Source organism: Calliphora vicina, chromosome 2 (genome assembly GCF_958450345.1).
Source record: "Calliphora vicina chromosome 2, idCalVici1.1, whole genome shotgun sequence".
Taxonomy (NCBI): domain Eukaryota; kingdom Metazoa; phylum Arthropoda; class Insecta; order Diptera; family Calliphoridae; genus Calliphora; species Calliphora vicina.
In genome coordinates, this window is record NC_088781.1 from 25,972,659 (window position 1) to 25,991,243 (window position 18,585).

An 18,585-nucleotide genomic window follows, 5' to 3' on the forward strand; every position below is an offset into this window, starting at 1 on the left:
GGATAATTTATGCTAACTTTTCCTTTTTCGTGTTAAAATGTTAAACAGTTTTTTATTGCATTTTCTTCTAATTGTTCTTTATTATTAAAGCTTGGCAAACAAAATAAATCATATTAAAAATGCTTTTTTCTTTATCTTTTAGCTGTAATTTAATTTTGTAGTTGATGTATTGACAGCTTAAATATGCAGCAGATTTAAAGGTAGGTGGCTGTGTTATTAAGGCTATTCAGCGAGGGAGGAAAGTAAAGTAATGTTTTCTTGGGAAAATATAGAAATGGTGGTCTGTTAGGGTCTCCCGATAGAATAGATAATATCTATCTGATGGCTACGGGTTCGATTCCCGCCAGAGACTCTGGATATATCTACAGACAAGCAAAAAACGTCGCAGTTTGTTAAAAAAAACAGTTGTGCAGGATCATCTCTGATCGATTGAGCGAGATCAGTTTAAAGAGAGGAATATAGAGATAAAATTGAAATATAGAGAAATATAGAGCTGATTTAAAGGTTGTTGTGTTATTAAGGGTATTCCGAGAGGAAGGAAAGCTAAGTGTTTTTTTGTTTGGGAAATATTAAATGGTGGACTGTAAACAATTGTGCCAGAAAAAAAATCACTGATCGTGTGAACTATAAGAACAGTCTAAAGAGAGGAATAGAGAGACATAATTTCACAGATCTATTGAACGAAAACATTGAATTCATTTAGTTTAGAAAGACCCACTTGTGCATGGCATCTTGAATATCCTAACTACTTTTAAGCTTTCATAAAATTCCATCAGCCATTATGATGTAGTTTTCTCCCACTTTTTCCCTCTCCCACTATACAAAACTTTAAACATCCTGTTCCTTGCTTGGTTACATCTTGTACAGAAACCAAAGACTGTTAACTTTTTGTCAGTATAAATAGTTTTGTTGGCTGGCTTTTTAACACCTTTTCGAATGTCATCCTGTGAATATTTTGAGTTCTTTGCAATTGCAATTAGATTACGACTAATGCTTTCCGCTTTAACTTCTGTCTAAGGGGAGCAAGTAACAAGATGGAGCAGTGATAGATCTATATAGTGGTTGTTATTATTACATTGCCAATGGTTGATTATGGAAGTTGTTTGGAAGGGAGTGTTGCTGGCAATTGAGGTTTATGTTGGAAAAAAATAAAGAAAACTTTTTAACAAGGAAATTGATTTGTAAGTGGTTGTTTTTGTGTGTATTTTAAATGACTTTAAAGGCTAATTACAAACTTAAGTGATTGAAGAAGCTGTCAATAAATTAAGGCTGAATTGGAAAGGAAATCTTAATTATGGGATAGTTATAGGGAGGGAATACAAAGTTGCTCATTCTTTAATTTGAAAAAGGGCTCTAGAAGCACACCAATTGCTCACCGGAGCATATGGTGAATGAGTTTTATAGATTTCAGCATCAGAAGTGGTGATTTAGATATGGAAGGCGAAGATCGCACAGGCCAGCCAAAAAAGTTTGAAGAGCAAGAATTGGAGGTATTACTCCATGAAGATTGTTGTTAAACTCAACAAGAGCTTGCAAAATCATTGGGAACTACTCGGTGACCAATTTCAAAATGTTTGAAAGCAGCAGGATTCATCCAAAAGCAGGGAAATTGGGTACCAGACTTTGAAAGGCGATTTTGTATACCTGTTATTCTGCTTGAACATTATAAGGGATAATAATTTTTGCACCAAATCATTACGAAAAATGGAGTCATTACAAGAGATCGTATGTGTAGGCCGGCCATCCAGACGAATCGACACCAAAGCCAAATATCCAAGGTGTTAAGGCAATGCTCCGTATTTGGTGGTAGCAAAACGTTCCTATCTATTCTGAGCTGCTGAAATCTGGCCAGACCATTGAATAAATTTATATTGTAGAAATGTTTCAAAATAAAAGCTAAAAATTTTAAAAACTCCAAACTCATAAATTTTTTATTTTTTTATCAACATTTTTGGTTTCCTCCCTACAACAAATATTTACTTAAAATGTGTAGCTATAAGAATGTTATTTTAAAATAAATTTTAGTAAATGTATGTTTGTTACCATTTCATACTAAAATTTTAAACCTTTTTAAATTCTTCAACTTTTAAACTCTCCCAACTTTATCATTTTGCCTTCATACTTTAATTCCTTCTTTTTAACTTTAATATTCTTTAATACTGAATTTTTTGTGCCATCAAATATATTTTTTTTTGGTCTCCAAAAAAATAACAAAATATTTTAATAAAAAACATAATTTTTCCTGGTTTTTTCTGTTTTTGCTTTTTTGGGGTTTTCTTTTGGTTTTTTCGTTAGCTTGTCTTATTTTTCATCTTTGTACAGATTAAGATTAAGAAATTTTTATGACCATACACACAATTACTCAGTATGGTAAGTGTGGTTTCATTTTTATGGCCATCTCCATCTTTAATTTAATATATGGAACCTCTATTGAAGGTGTATAAAATTTATTGTACTATTGGCGACACTTCTAACATTGTAAGTGTAAGTTCCAAAAACTAAGGTTTTTGTAGAAAATTATTGAGTGCATGACTGAACAATAGGTGACGTATCTTCTGAACGTGGATTTTAGTTTTTATTCTATCATTTATTCTCAAATAGTTATTGAATATTATACGAGGGCGGATCAATAAGTCCATGAATTTTTGAATGAAAAACTGTTTTTTTTTTTTGCAAAACAAAAAAAATATTTTTCAACATAATCTCCTTTTAACTCAATAAACTTAAGCTGGGTTTCCGCATACACCGTAATCGGCGACGATAACGAAAACTGAAGCTGAAAAACGTTGGTGTTCGTCACCGTCTCGTTTCTGAATTGTTTTCGTTTCAGTTGGGTGCGTTGCGGCATAAAACAGAAACGAAATTATTTTTTAATTTTGCATGTCGCACATTAACTAGAATTTCATTATTTTTGACAAAATGTATTATTTGTTCCTCTTCCAATAAAGAAAATTTATTTTTTATTCATTTTGATTTTCTTTCAATTTGAAATAATTAAATTATTTCGTTCCTACAGCATTGAAAACAACCTACTTGAAGTTGTTTTCGTTCCGGCCCCAAATGACAGGTTTTTCGTTACTGATCGGTGCCGTTTCGTTTTAAATTTTCGTTGCCGATTTCTGAAACGAACTTTATTTCGGTGCAAATGTATGGAATTTCGTTTTCGGTGCCGATTACGGTGTATGCGGAAACGAAGCTTTAGTCCAATGTTTCTTCAGTTTTTATCCCTTCCCAAAAATAGGATTTTTAGGTCCTTAAAATAGGCATTTTTTCGTCAATAATTTCATCATTGGAGTTGAATCTCTTTCCACCGAGCCATTTCTTTAGGTTTGGAAATAGGAATTAGTCACAAGGGGCTAAATCTGGAGATGAGGTAGATAGTGTTTTGCCATTGAGACTGCATGCGTGTGCACCCTCATTCCAAAACTCATTCAAAACGAGCCACCCATCTTCTTAAACCCAGCTGATCATTTAAAATCGAAACCATACTGCCATATGAAATGCCTATAGCATCAACAGTTACACGCACTTTCACTCTTCGGGCGGCCAACACCATATCGTGGGTTTTTTCGACATTTTCGGGTGTACTGACCTCAATGATGACAAAAAATGACAACGAAATTCAGTAAACCACTTCTTTACCATTGAAATCGATGGTGCATTACAAGAGGTTGTATGTTTTGAACAGCTATTAAAGGCAAAGTAAATGACGACACTTGCTCAAAATTTAACAGTAGTCTTGATGGGAACAGTGTTGCATTTCATATAACTACGAGGGAAGTTCTAAAAATCACGGAAATATTGATCCGCCCTCGTAGTGTAAACAACATCGGAAAGTTTTTGAACACCGATTGTTCACAAAAGCTTATGGTTCGGTTTAGAAGTGGTGATATTGACACGGAAGACACAGATCGCCCAGGCCAGCTAAAAAAGTTTAAAGACCAAGAATTGGAGGCATTATTCCATGAAGATTGTTGTCAAACTCAACAATAGATTGAAAAATCTTTGGGAGCTACTCAAGCAGCAAATTTCAAAACATTTGCAAGCCGAAGCATCCATCCAAAAGAAGGAAATTGGGTACCATACACATTGAAGATGAGAGACCTTGAAAGAAAATTTTGCATGTCCGAAATCGGTGAATGCTATAAAAGAAAATCATTTTTGCACCGTATCAGTGCGATTGAAAATGGATTAATTTCGATAACCCGAATCGTAAGCCAAATATCCGTATTGCTAATATAATTATCTGTATTTTTTGGGAGCAAAAGAGTCCTATCTATTATGAACTCCTAAAATTTGACCAGATAATTACAGGGAACCTGAACCGAACTCAACTGATTCGTTTGAAGAGAGAATTTGCCCAATAGTGTAAACAACAAAGTTTGTTTTGCTTTGAAAATGTCGAATATTCCAAATATCCATGTCGCTAAGGTAATTCTCTGTATTTGGGTTGAGCAAAAGGCTGCTATCTATTATGAGCTGCTGAAATCTGACCACACTAATACAGGGAACCTGTACCGGGCACAACTGAATTGTTTGAAGCGAACATTTACCGAAAAAAGCCCAGAATATGCGGTCAGACATGAAACCGTGATATTACATCTCTTGGCCACATGTTGCAATAAGTGTTAAAAACTTTTTAGAATGAAGAGGTTGGGAAGTTTCGCCTCCCTCGATTTATAGCCCAGACTTTGTCCCGTCCGACTAATATTTCTTTCGATCGATGCAGAACACTCTCTCGGAGAACAGAACAGAGTATCCAAAATAAGCATGATTCTTTCTTGGCCTCAAATCCATATGTTGCCAGAATGATGGGAACAGTTCATAGCTAACAATTTCCAATATTTTGAATAGATGTATATTGTACAAATTTTTCAAAATAAAATCGAAAAATTTTCAAAGATCCCTAATTTTTCAGTCATACACCCAATAATGTATTGAAATTATAGCGTATCTACAAATCTGCTAGGTCCATTACTGCAATCTTATTTATTTTTCACTGCTCTTCAACTTTTTGGCAACAAAATGATTGACTAGAATTTTTATTTCTACAATATTTCCTCCTCATTTTGATTGTGTACAAGTTATGTGTAGTATACAAGTACAGTTTTATGTTCAAATGAATGTGCAACTCAAGTAGATACTACTTCTAATAAAGTTTATCTTGAAATACAAACACAACCCACAAAAACACGCACACAAAATCAGCCCCATTAAGGAAATTATTTTTCTAAAACCAAATTATTGCATAATAAGAATCTACATAACTGGGTCAAAAGATCAATTGAAATATTCCTTTGGTTCCAGATGTCTACCAACGCAAAAATTTTAAAATCAATTATTTCGAAGTGGCAAAAAAATTATACACTATTGTTTTATTAAGGGGACGATATATTTGGTTGTAGTAAAACATATTAGTTTGTAAAGTAGCTATACTTTTGCCAGAATAGGGCTGAACCAAAAGGGGGTGGATATTATTAGTATTGAATAACAGAAGTAGCCATCAGTAGTAGTTTAGTTTAGGCAATATAAATGATTTTCCTAACTTTCATATACTTACATCTAAATATCTATGTTTGTATGTAGAGTTAAAGATTCTGTATAGCCACTCGTAGTTGAATGTTTAGAATTACAACTCACATTTGAAGTGTAATCAACACTATACGATAGCACGATAGATACAAGTACTTAAACATGAAATGTAACGAGAGGAATGCATGTCATGTTTTTGTAAATGGCCAAAAAAAAAACTTTAAGAAATTTGTATTTAGGATTTCTTGTTTTGATTTTGTGGCTGAATATAAAGTGAAAGTATTTTGTAGCTTATAAATATTGCAAATATGCTTGCGAGAGGAGAAAGTGAAAAAGGACTTAAACAAACTAAACATTTAGTTTTGAAAATATTGTTTTTGACACTAACTTTCTTTATAAAACCTATTTCAATTTATTATTCATAGATCATTCTGCTCTTTTATTCTCCTTTTAAGTTCTTTTTAACTTTCGCTCATCAAAACTCTTAAAGTATCCTTCGAAACATGTGTTTATTTTGCTGCTATGTTTAAATTAATGTTTTTCGAAAACACACATGTTCAAGTGGTTTTAATTATGCCCAGAAAGAGCTATTAAAAAACCTCCTTATCTTGACAAAACATGGGGTTAATTATAATTAAAATTTTATTGACAACACAATTTTCTTAATAATTCACAAGGTTAAGGTTGGTTGGTTAGGTTAGTTTGCCCCCAAAAACTAAAATGTTATGAAAATAATAGAATTTAAATCTAAATAACTACAAACACACAGCAGCGTTAAACTCTGGGGAAATTAGATTTTATTATGGTAATAAACTTAATACAACTATGTTTGAGAAATTAGAAACAGTCTTTGCATTTTTGTTTTGGGGATAGATTTAAGAGGAAATTTTATTTAGGTTGAATATGAAAATGAAGAAATGAAAATACTCACAGTAGTAACCAAAACATTTATTTAATGTATAAAAGTAGTTTCAATATTTTTAGTTTAGAGTGCAATGAAGTAATTTCCTGTTTTGTATTTTTTTAAGAGAATCATAAATGTTATAAAAATCGTACTCTAAATGTTAAAAATACCATTTAAATATTGTTTTTTTTACCGAAAAATCATAAAATAGTCCATCCCTGGTCATATTATTATAATTTGCCAAGTCAACAACCATATTGATTTTAATTGAAGCAACTAAAAGTATGCTTTAAATAACAACACTTTAATCTTTTTGTTTTCAAAGCGAAATTTTAACAGTTACAAACCACGATCATGATTCATACGAACACAAACGCACACTCGTACTCGCTGTCTACTGCAGCAACAACAAAAGCACCCTCTTTATTTAATAACAAATTGTTGGCTGTTTTAGCTGATTTCTTTTGTTGTTATTGGAAAAATCTTTAATCAATAATAAAACAAAAACACACTCAGAAAACCAGCAAAATATTTTTGTGAATCCATAAATTATTAACAACAAACGGCAGTCGTCGATGATCATTGATTGGGGCAAAGACAGACAAGACAAGCACCAAACCACATATAATAAATATAAATAAATATTTAAACAAAGCACAATGCGATATACAAGATACTTGAACTCGTAAAATACTAAGTAAATAATTAAATTAATAAATAAATAAATACAAAGTAAATTTTTGTTAATTTGGATCATCTTTTTGTGAGTGTCATTGTTTGTTGTTAAAAAAAAATATTTAAGGAAGCCAAAGCGGTCACTAATCAGTTAATTGTTTGCAATTGTAAATGCTGTTGCTCAAAATAAAAAAAAAATTGATAACAGCCAGTTGAAACGCATTTGTGGTAATTCAGTGTTTGGAGTTTTGTTTTATCAAAACGTTTATTAGAGATAAACAATAATTTATTGATAATTGTTTGCTAATAAATGCATATAACAGATTTAGTTTTATTTGTTTAAAAGTAAAAAAAACATGATCAATTATATTGAAAACAAAGCAGAAACGTTGGAAGAAGAAGATGTCAATAGAAATCTATTGTTGTGCGAAAAAATCCCTGTGAAATTAACATCCTCTGTGATACCTGTGAAATGCCTAAAGAAACAAATTTAAATTTATTGAACCACGCTAAGAAAGTTGAACACAAAGAATTTATAAATGATTTGGAATATAATAAACGTATTTGGAAGGTGCCCTGGTTTATATTGATAATGTGCTTCCTACAGGTAAGTAAATATATAAAATAAATAAGAGTACTTCATTAGGTAATATCGAATATTAAATACCCTTTCCAATAGTATCGATAACACAACAATTTTCTTTACAAAATTTTCGATAACAGCTAGAATTTTTTAAAGAAAATTCAAGACTTATCGATAGTAGCGAACATTTTCTAAAGAAAATTCAAGTGTTGATAACAGCAAAAGTGTTTTAAAAAAATGCATAAGTTATCGATTGCAGTGAAAATGTTCTAAAGAAAATTCTAGATTTATTGATAACAGTGAATATTTTTTAAGAAAATGTAAAAGTTATCGATAACAGCGAATATTTTCTAAGGAAAATTTATGAAAATTTATAAGTTATCGATAGCAGTGAAACTGTTCCTACGAAAATTCATGTGTTATCGATTCATGTGTTATCGATATGAGCGAAAATTTTCTAATGAAAATTTAACAGTTATCGATAATAGCGAAAATTGTTCTAAAGAAAATTCATAAGTTATCGATAACACAGACAATTTTCTAATGGAAATTCAAGATTTATCGATAACTGGAAATTCAAGAGTTATCGATAACAACATAAATTTTTTAATGAAAGAAAATTCAAGAGTTATCGATAACAGCGAACATTTTGTTGAAGAAAATTCAAGTGTTATCGATTACTACAAAATGGTTCTAATGAAAATTCATAAATAAGTTATCGATAACAACGAAAATTTTCTATAGAAAATTCAAGTTTTATCGATTACAGCAAAAACTGTCTATGAAAATTCAAGAGTTATCGATAACGTCGAAAATTTACTGATGAAAATGCATGTGTTATCGATAGCATCGAATATTTTCTAAAGAAAATTGAAGAGTTATCGATAACAGCGAAAATTTTCTAAAGAAAATTCAAGTTTTATCGATTACTGCAAAATTGTTCTAATGAAAATTCATAAGTTATCGATAATAGCAAAAATTTTCTAAAGAAAATTAATGTGTTATCGATAACAGCGAACACTTTCTAAAGATAGGAGGTGTCGTAAAAAATAAAGAAAATTCTTGAGTTAGCGAAAATTTTTTAAAGAAAATTTTTGAGTTTCGATAAAAGTGAAAATTTTCTAAAGAAAATTCGTGAGTTATCTATAACAGCGAATATTTTCTAAAGAAAATTCATAAGTTATCGATAATAGTGAAAATTTTCTAAGGAAAATGGTTGAGTTATCGATAACAACGATCATTCTGTGAATAAAATTGTTGAGTTATCGATAACCGCGAAAAATTTTCTAACGAAAATTGTTGAGTAATCGAAAAGTGTGGAGTTATCGATAACACTAAAAATCTACTAACCCCCAGTAACACGAAGTCTTGTTATGTATTAACTAATAGTTAAACTGACAGTTTTCATACAAAAATATTTTTAACCTACAGTATAACTATTAGTTAGGCCATAACCAGGCTTCGTATTGTTACGTTTTAACCTTTTCAAAACGTTTGTTTAATTCCTTTAAATAAACCGGATGCTTTTGATTGCAAATAAAAGCCGTTTAGTAGTTTAAAAAATGTAACAACTCTTTATTTATTTAAAATGTACAACGACCACAGAATTAGATAGTCACTCACTGTCTTTTTATACACGTTCATAAATACGCAGAAATACAGCCACACTTTATAATGAACATGAATTCACTTTAAAATACAGCACACTTTAAGGCACTCAGTTGATGTTTATTCAAATAGCGTCTCTGATAAACTGACTAACGACTGCAACCTCTGCCACTATTTATAACACTGCCATCTACATTCTAGATTGCGCTTTAACTGTCTAGAGCTTTCTAATACATACTCCATCTGTAGTGTACTTTCTACAATGTTGTTTAACTGAATATTCGAATTCGAAAATACGGTCGCAGCAAACAGCGTTGCCATACTTACGATCAATGGTCAACTGAAAGCTTTTATTCAATGTTAATAATGCCCACAGATATGTTACAGTTTGCTATTACAGCACTGCTATTTGAAAGCATTTAAAATCAGCCGTTAAAACCGTTATATTTGAATTCAAGTACAATTTCGTAACAGTATTAATGGAGGTAAAACACATTTTTTAAAGAAAATTGTTGAGCTTCTTTTGAAAATGTTCATTGTTGTAAAGAACATATGAACTTTCATTTGACAATTTTCAGTGTTACCATTATACATAAAGAAAATACATCAATTTTCTTAAGAAAATTTTCAGTGTTACCAATAACACATGAAATTTCATCTTAAATAGCAATATCACTTGAATTTTCTTTAGAAAATTTTACATTTTAACGATTTCACTCGAATATTTATTGGAAAATGTTTGAATTTTATACAAACAAAAACCTTCTTCATTTAAAAAAAAATAATTAACTTCACAATTCTTCATGCATTTGTCATCTTAATTAAGTAATAATCTGTCAATATACTAAATAAATGAATTATTATAAATAAATTACATTGAATTTTAGTTTACAAAATTTTATTAGACCACAATTAGCTGCGGTTTACTAAACAAAATAGGGGAAATAACAAAACATCAACTAAAACACTGGTTAAACACAAATAAACTAGTCACTTAATTAAATCAGGTCGTTTTGTGTGTCGGCCTGGTCTGTCTGCCTACGTATTTGATTGCAGACTCGGCGCGTAGCTGGTGTTGTGGTTGATGATAATAAATTTACAAAAAAATAAAAATATTTTTGTTACTAACTATTTAATACAATAAGTTAATAAATGATTCTATTCATTCAAGTTTGCAATTCTTAACTAATTGTTATTATTAAATTACATTTAAAAATTTACCCCTCAATTTAGAAAACACTTCACCTAACATAGGAAATATTTTCATAGCAATTTTTTAAAGACAAAAAAAAATTCTTAAACTGAGGTTTAGTAATTTACAAAACAATGCTCTTATTTTTTTAGAAGGTAAGAAAACGAAATTACAGTGTTTCGTCCAAAAATGAGGGATTAAAATTGTTGCCCCAAATTTTTTAAAAAAAATTTAATTGGTTGAGTAAAACTATATTTAAATCCTCAATTCATAACTATATTCCTCACTCTAAAGTGTGCAGGAAATCATTTGTTATCTACAAAATAATTCCTTAAACAAACTAAACAATTTAATACTGACTATTTGTACAAAACTATGAACATCTCATCACCCCCAAAAAAAGAGCCATTGACAAATTATTCGTTGAATACCTTAATTTGGAATTAATTTATCATGATTTGTCATATTTTATTTTGGTAACGTTGACATCAATAGTTTATGAACAACAAATAAAATAAAACCACAAACTGATTTGCAAAAAAAAAGAATCAAATAATACGTATTATGTTTTGCGACATTTGCGCATCAAGTGGATGTGGAGCTTTATGTTAATGCAACCACAACCAGCAGCAGCAGCACCATCATCTCCACCAACCAACCACCACAGCGCAGACAAAACGTCAATGCCAAATGGAAAACAAAATCAATGAATGAATGATTCAATGAAACCCATCATACTCAACTGGAAGATACTTTTAATGCACATTTATCGCCGCTGATTTTCAGTATTTGTGTGCGAGTGTTTTTTCCATCTGTTTGTGTCTTTTTTTCAATGGTTTAATGCCTTTTTCAAGCCATACAAATTTGGTTGGCAATAACAACTTGCGGTTTTTTACTTTTTGGCTTTTGATTTCGTTTTCGATTTTTTGTTGCAAGCCTGAGTGCACTTTTTTTTTGCACAAGAGAGACGTCAAATCTTTGGTAAGATTTTTAAATTTCAGATAAAACCTAAACGAAAATGGCTAATTGGGAGACAATATGAAGACAATAGGAAATTTAGATGAAAAAGTAAAAGGATTTCGAAAACAAGCTTTAAATTTAACTTTAATTTTTGAAAATTTCCCATTGGCCTTTAAATTATACGTATGACTGACTAAATGGTTGACTGGCTGCTTATTTGGATACGGCTATTGTATCATTTGTCACTATTAATGTGTGTCCATTCGTCTGTTTTTGGTTTTCATGTAGTTAGTGTTGCGGTTGAAAACTGCATCATCGATAACAAGCAACTACATACAATCAATAACATGTTAATCCATGTTGAATTTATGTCACGGTGACTTTATTGGGAAAACATGATTTCATTATTTTATCCATACAAATGTACGAACCATGGTAGGTATTATATAGATTACAACAACCGTCTAATGAACCATCTTAATTGAGTAATAGTTAATTGATTTTACACAATATACGTTCAAGTTGTCATTTTAGGTATTGATTGAAATTCTTTTAATCTTAAAGTATTTATTTAAAATTCTTGAAAATTTTTATCATTTTCTTAGATCTCTTTGTATTGGATTGCCTGCATGCGCCAGCAATTAATGTTTATGCCGGAAACAATCAATGAATATTGGAGATATTTCACTTATATGCTGCTGCATTCGGATGTGTTGCATTTGTCGATGAATGTGTGTCTGCAGGTGGGTGATATGATATCGATATAAATTATGTTTCTAAGAAATATTTTTCATAATTTGCTGTTGATAACAAAACAATTTGTTATCTATTGAATTTTCTTTAGAAAATTTTATATGTTATCGATAACTCTTGAATTTTCTTTAGAAAATTTTATGTGTTATCGATAACTCTTGAATTTTCTTTAGAAAATTTTATGTGTTATCGATAACTCTTGAATTTTCTTTAGAAAATTTTCATGTGTTATCGATAACTCTTGAATTTTCTTTAGAAAATTTTCATGTGTTATCGATAACTCTTGAATTTTCTTTAGAAAATTTTCATGTGTTATCGATAACACAAGAATTTTCTTTAGAAAATTTTCATGTGTTATCGATAACACAGGAATTTTATTTTGAAAATTTGCATGTGTTATCGATAACACAGGAATTTTATTTAGAAAATTTTCATGTGTTATCGATAACACAGGAATTTTATTTAGAAAATTTTCATGTGTTATCGATAACACAGGAATTTTCTTTAGAAAATTTTCATGTGTTATCGATAACACAGGAATTTTCTTTAGAAAATTTTCGCTGTTATCGATAACACAGGAATTTTCTTTAGAAAATTTTCGCTGTTATCGATAACACAAGAATTTTCTTTAGAAAATTTTCGCTGTTATCGATAACACAAGAATTTTCTTTAGAAAATTTTCGCTGTTATCGATAACACAAGAATTTTCTTTAGAAAATTTTCGCTGTTATCGATAACACAAGAATTTTCTTTAGAAAATTTTCGCTGTTATCGATAACACAAGTATTTTCTTTAGAAAATTTTCGCTGTTATCGATAACACAAGAATTTTCTTTAGAAAATTTTCGCTGTTATCGATAACACAAGAATTTTCTTTAGAAAATTTTCGCTGTTATCGATAACACAAGAATTTTCTTTAGAAAATTTTCGCTGTTATCGATAACACAAGAATTTTCTTTAGAAAATTTTCGCTGTTATCGATAACAAAAAATTTTTTTTTTGAAAATTTTCGCAAAAAAAAAATTTTTTTTACATTTTTTGCTGTTATCGATAACAAAAAAAAATTTTTTGTTGAAATTTTTCGCTGTTATCGATAATTGATGACTTTTCTTTAGTCAATTTTCGCTGTTATCGATAAATGATAAATTTTGGTTATAAAATTTTCGTTGTCATCGAAAACTGATAATTTTTTTTAGAAAATTTTCGCTGTTATCGATAACTGATGAATTTTCTTTAGAAAATTTTCGCTGTTATAGATAACTGATTAATTCTCTATAGAAAGTTTCCCTATTATCGATAACTGAGGAATTTTCTTTAGAAAATGTTCGCTGTTATCGATATTCAATGAATTTTCTTTAGATAATTTTCTCTGTTATCAAACACACTTTTTAACACTTTTTCGCTGTTATCGATAACTGATGTAGTTTCTTTAGAAACTTTCCTTGCTATCGATAACTGAGGAATTTTCTTTAGAACATTTTGTACATATGAATTTTCTTGTTATCGATAAAAGAAGAATTGTCTTTAGACCATTTTTGCTGTTATCGATAACGGATGAATTTTTCTTTAGAAAAATTTCACTTTTACCGATAACTGATTAATGTTCTTTACAACATTTTCTCTGATATCGATAACTGAGGAATTTTATTTGAAAATGATCGTTGTTCAAACATCGATAACTGTGTTTTCTTTAAAAAAATGTTGCGGTTAATCGATTATAAAAGAATTTTAATTAGAAAAGTTTTCCTGTTATCGATAATACATGGATTTTCTTTAGAAATTTTCTATTGCTATTGATATCATATGAATTTTCTATATTAATATTTAATATGTATTTACTTGTGGCAAAAATTAAAATTTGTTTAATTAAAAATATTTTAATTTTATTTTTAACTAATATGTACGTCTTTTTCTTTTTTATTATCGAGACAGTTCGTTATTGGTTTTTGTTTGGAAAGTGAACAAGGTCATTTGAAAGTAGCATGTATTTATGTTATTGGCGGAGTTGCTGGTTCATTGGCCACTCTTTATTTGCAGCCACAACTGTCACTAATGGGTGCTTCAGCCGGTGTCTATGCCATGTTGATGAGCCACATACCACATTTGCTAAAGGTTAGTGAAGCGTGCCGCAAAACAATCACCCATACACACACCACACCACTGGACTGTGATCACAATGTGTAAACACAGATATATATACATACTACATAGATATAAACTTAATTGTTTATTTAATTTTGTAGACACAACAGATCCATTTTTACACTAACACCCCCTCCGGTCTTTCTTTACAAAATGTTCCTTATATTGTGAACAAAATGAAATGCTTTATTTCCACTAGAAAATATATTTAAAATGTTTCGTTTATTTTTATTATTTGCAGAATTTTCATAATTTGCCCTATCGTTATTTGCGTATTTTGGCTCTGGTGATTTTATTTATAAGTGACATGTGTTTTACCACATTCCATGTTCTCATCAATCACAATACGAATCCACGTATTTGTTTGGAAGCTCATGCAGCCGGTGCCATTAGCGGTGTGGTGTTTGGATTTTTAATATTTAGTGCAAACTATGCAAAGACTTTGACAAGAAGGAGACTGAGGGCTGAAGGCAGAGGTTGTGATCAAACAGTATGACGACTACAAAACACAATGAAATTATTATTTAAAATTTCCAGATAATCAATTCAATCTCTACTCAATGATCGATTATTGCTGTAGTTAAAATTAGTTTTAATTTTAAGGCAGGAAATTATCATTTATTTATGGAGAAAAAATATTTGCATGAATAGTTTTGATAGGTATGCTTAGGTAGGTTTAATTTGTTTATTACTTATTAGTAGTTCATATAAAATTTAATTATAATACAACAGTTTTTATTTTTGTCTATAATTTTTGACACTTTCATATGAATTTGTTTATGATAATTAAAGTGTAAGTCACGTAATTGTTTAACCAGTTGTTTGTACATATGTTTCACTTTCATTTAGCATACGTTTTAGTATTGTATGAAGAATATACTTGTATTTATGCAGTAATAATGTTTTATTTTTATTGTTTAATAACATTAGGGGTAATCACAGTATGTGCTAGTTTTAAGAGAAACGTGGTTAAAACATTAACCATTGCATAAAACATATGAATATACTCATTTTATGACACTATGATAAATATAACTATAAATTCCTTAATTAGTTAGTAGGTTTCTTAGTCATTATTGTGTTTCTTACTAAACTCTACCAATCATAATTTATTTTGTTTTAATACACAAAATCGTGTTGAAAATATAAAATTTGTTTATGGTTTTTATTTATTAGTAACATGTACTTGTTAAGAGTTTAGTAATTTATATGTAAAATTAACTAGAATTATGGACATAAAACACTTAGCTTTACGAAATTACATCTAACCAGGTTGGATAGCCAAATCGATCAAACAAGAATTTCAATATTTTGTTTATGTATTTTTCTATAAACTATTAGAAACTTAAATAGGAATTGTTTACAATGTTTTTCATTTTGTTTCAGTTTTTTAAAAATCAAGTATGAGTGTTATAGTCGTCTGTGCCGAATCTTGTATACCCACTATGAAAATGTGACAACAACATATTTTTCTGATATAGGGGATATATGGGGGTAGGATCAATTATTTACCGATCTTCACAAAAGTTGGTAGAAAGATTTAGGTTCATATAAAACTTGTTTATGTTTATATTTCATCACGATATTAATTACACTGTGCTTGAATTTGACACTTTTTTTCTGTCAAGAGGGGCACCCGACGTGTTAAAAATTCGAGTATGCTGAATCCTGTGGTGATAACCGTTTTTTTTAGGTTAGCTCTTGTTTTCGAGATATAAAGTTATATTCGCGTAACTCAATAATGGTTTAACTTATTGAATAAATTTCGCTATAAATTTTTTGTTACAATAACAAAACACATGTAAAATTTACATTTACAAAGTACACGCTTGTAAGCACATACAATTTTCTGAAAATGAGTGAATTCACTTAATTGTAAATAAATTCGAAAACAAATAATCAATTTTTATGATCGATATCTCATTTTATTCCTACTACATATGGCTTTGCAATTAAGATATAAATATGAACAATTTCTGCCGTTTTCGATTTTTCATGATTTAAAAAAAAAAAAAATTTGCTATTTTCACATAAAAAATATATTTTTTGCTTAAATTTTTTATCATAACTCCGAAACTACTGAGCCGATTGAAACGCAATATATATATGTGAAAATTTGTACATAGCATGGGGAAAATGTTTTCAAAATTGAACCAATCTAAAGAAGAACATCAACTACTCAATTTTATGAATATCAAACAAAAAAGTAAAATTTTGTGAAAATGAGCGAATTCACTTAATTGTGAATAAATTTGAAAACGATCAATAGATTTTTATGACCGGTATCTTATTTTGTTGCTATTATATATGGGATTGCGATAAAGTAATAAAACTGAACAATTTCTTCCGTTTTCGATTTTTCATAAGTTTTTAAAAACACAAGAATTTGCTATTTTCACGTAAAAAATATATTTTTTAATTCTATTTGTTATTATAACTCCGAAACTACTGAGCCGATTAAAACCCAATATATAAACGGATTAAATGTTATGCAACTTTATGCACTTTTCTAAGTTTATTTTAATAATATCGAACTAACGGTTTTTGAGTTATAATAAATTATGTGGAGAAACTTCTAATAAATTCACAATTTTATAAAAACATTTAAAATAAAAAAATCTCCATAGAATTTAAAATTTGGACCATATTTGTACTACTGGAACCATAATACATAAAAATTATGTAGTGGTTTAAAAAGCCTCTAAAATTGTTTCGATTTTGTTGCCCTGTGTAATAGATATTTCAAAGACCTTTGCAACGGCGTAAGTAAGTCGGATCTACAATTGGTCAAAACCGATTTTGTTTTACAAATAAAAATTTTTTTATTATAAAATTTTTTCACAAATAAAATTAATTTAAAAATAAATTAATGAAAATTGTTTGTCCTAATATATTTTCGCTAATAAATCTAAAAAAATTTTAAATTTGAACATATTAAAATTTTTCTGTCTGTTGAAATCAATTTTCTGAAGACCCAGATATCTTCGGATCCAAATCTTCAATAATTATGTCAGACATGCTTTCGAGAAGTTTCTTATTTAAAATCAGCAAAATCGGTCCACAAATGGCTGAGATATGAGGAAAAAACCAGGACAACCTCGATTTTTGTCCTATATCTGGATTACTAAGTCAATAATATAGACAATATGGATATCTAATGATAGATTTTTCAAAGACCTTTGCAACGACGTATACAAGCTAGTAAGTTTGACCTACAATGGGTCAAAATCGGAAAAAATATTTTTTAACCCGAATTTTTTTTTTTCAAAAAAAATAAAATAAAAAACAATTTGAAAAAATAAATTTTGTTTACCTAAAATATTAAAAAATTTAATTTTGAAGTGTAATTTGGTGAAGGGTATATAAGATTCGGCATAGCCGAAAATAGCTCTCTTACTTGTTTTTCACCAACAATATTTAGCAAAGTTGTAGCTACGGTAAAGCTGAACAACTCTAGTGAACACATCAATGCATTCTGAACGTGTCTTGGCACTATAAATAGCTCACAAAAATTACTTTGTACCTTAAAATTTCATTTTTATTTTTTTACTATTTTTTGAGGACCGTTGGAAGCTCTTCTCTTTATATTATTACAATGAAAAACTAGTTTATTTAATAGATGTTTTATTTTTAGAGTTTTTATTAAATTAAATTTAGTTTAGAGACTTAATAAATATGTATTTATGTATGTTAAATGTTAATGGGATGTATAAAATTACAAATATTTTCTTAAAAACTACAAATAAATATTGTGACGTATTAGTTCATAGCTTTCAAAATAAATTAAATAATAATTTATGATGTAAATGAATATTTCTATTAAATATTGGAAAATGCTGTATTTCCTTAAATAATTTAAAACTCGCCATGAATAGGTTCGATAAACATAAATATGCCTAAAAATATTTGGAGAAATTTAAGTATCATTTCATATTTATTGTCTTACAATTCCTTATTACTAAAATTTAATACTATAAAGAAAAATTCTTTAAATTTACAACTTAAAACCTAATGTTTTTGACTTAAATTCTAAAAAAAATCTTATAAAAATATTTATGTATTGTAAATCTGTAAAAGTATTGTGTTGATAATTTAATATAAATATTATATTAACCCCTTAAAGCATTGATTCAAATCTTTAGATATCTTTATACTTCTTTATGATTTTTAGTTAAACTAAGTGATCGTTTTTTGTGTTTCACAAATGTTAATGATAAGTTTTATGTTGTAGTAGAAA

At 29.1% G+C, this 18,585-nt stretch overlaps 1 protein-coding gene across 1 annotated transcript; it reads left to right on the forward strand.

Annotated features, from left to right (window-relative positions):
• The first annotated feature begins 7,554 nt into the window (after nt 1–7,554).
• Nucleotides 7,555–15,499, forward strand: rho-6 (rhomboid-6). Its single transcript, XM_065500610.1, has 4 exons — nt 7,555–7,718; nt 12,060–12,197; nt 14,139–14,318; nt 14,590–15,499. Exons 1-4 carry the CDS (start codon nt 7,584–7,586, stop codon nt 14,842–14,844), a joined length of 708 nt encoding a protein of 235 aa, XP_065356682.1. The 5' UTR covers nt 7,555–7,583; the 3' UTR covers nt 14,845–15,499.
• The last annotated feature ends 3,086 nt before the right edge of the window (nt 15,500–18,585 follow it).

Bases quoted from the DNA above. Each gene is read 5' to 3' on its own strand.
- rho-6 (XM_065500610.1), top strand. From the start codon at position 7,584: ATGCCTAAAGAAACAAATTTAAATTTATTGAACCACGCTAAGAAAGTT. The intron at 7,719-12,059 runs GTAAGTAAATAT...TCATTTTCTTAG, and splicing joins TGATAATGTGCTTCCTACAG to ATCTCTTTGTATTGGATTGC. The intron at 14,319-14,589 runs GTTAGTGAAGCG...TATTATTTGCAG, and splicing joins ACATACCACATTTGCTAAAG to AATTTTCATAATTTGCCCTA.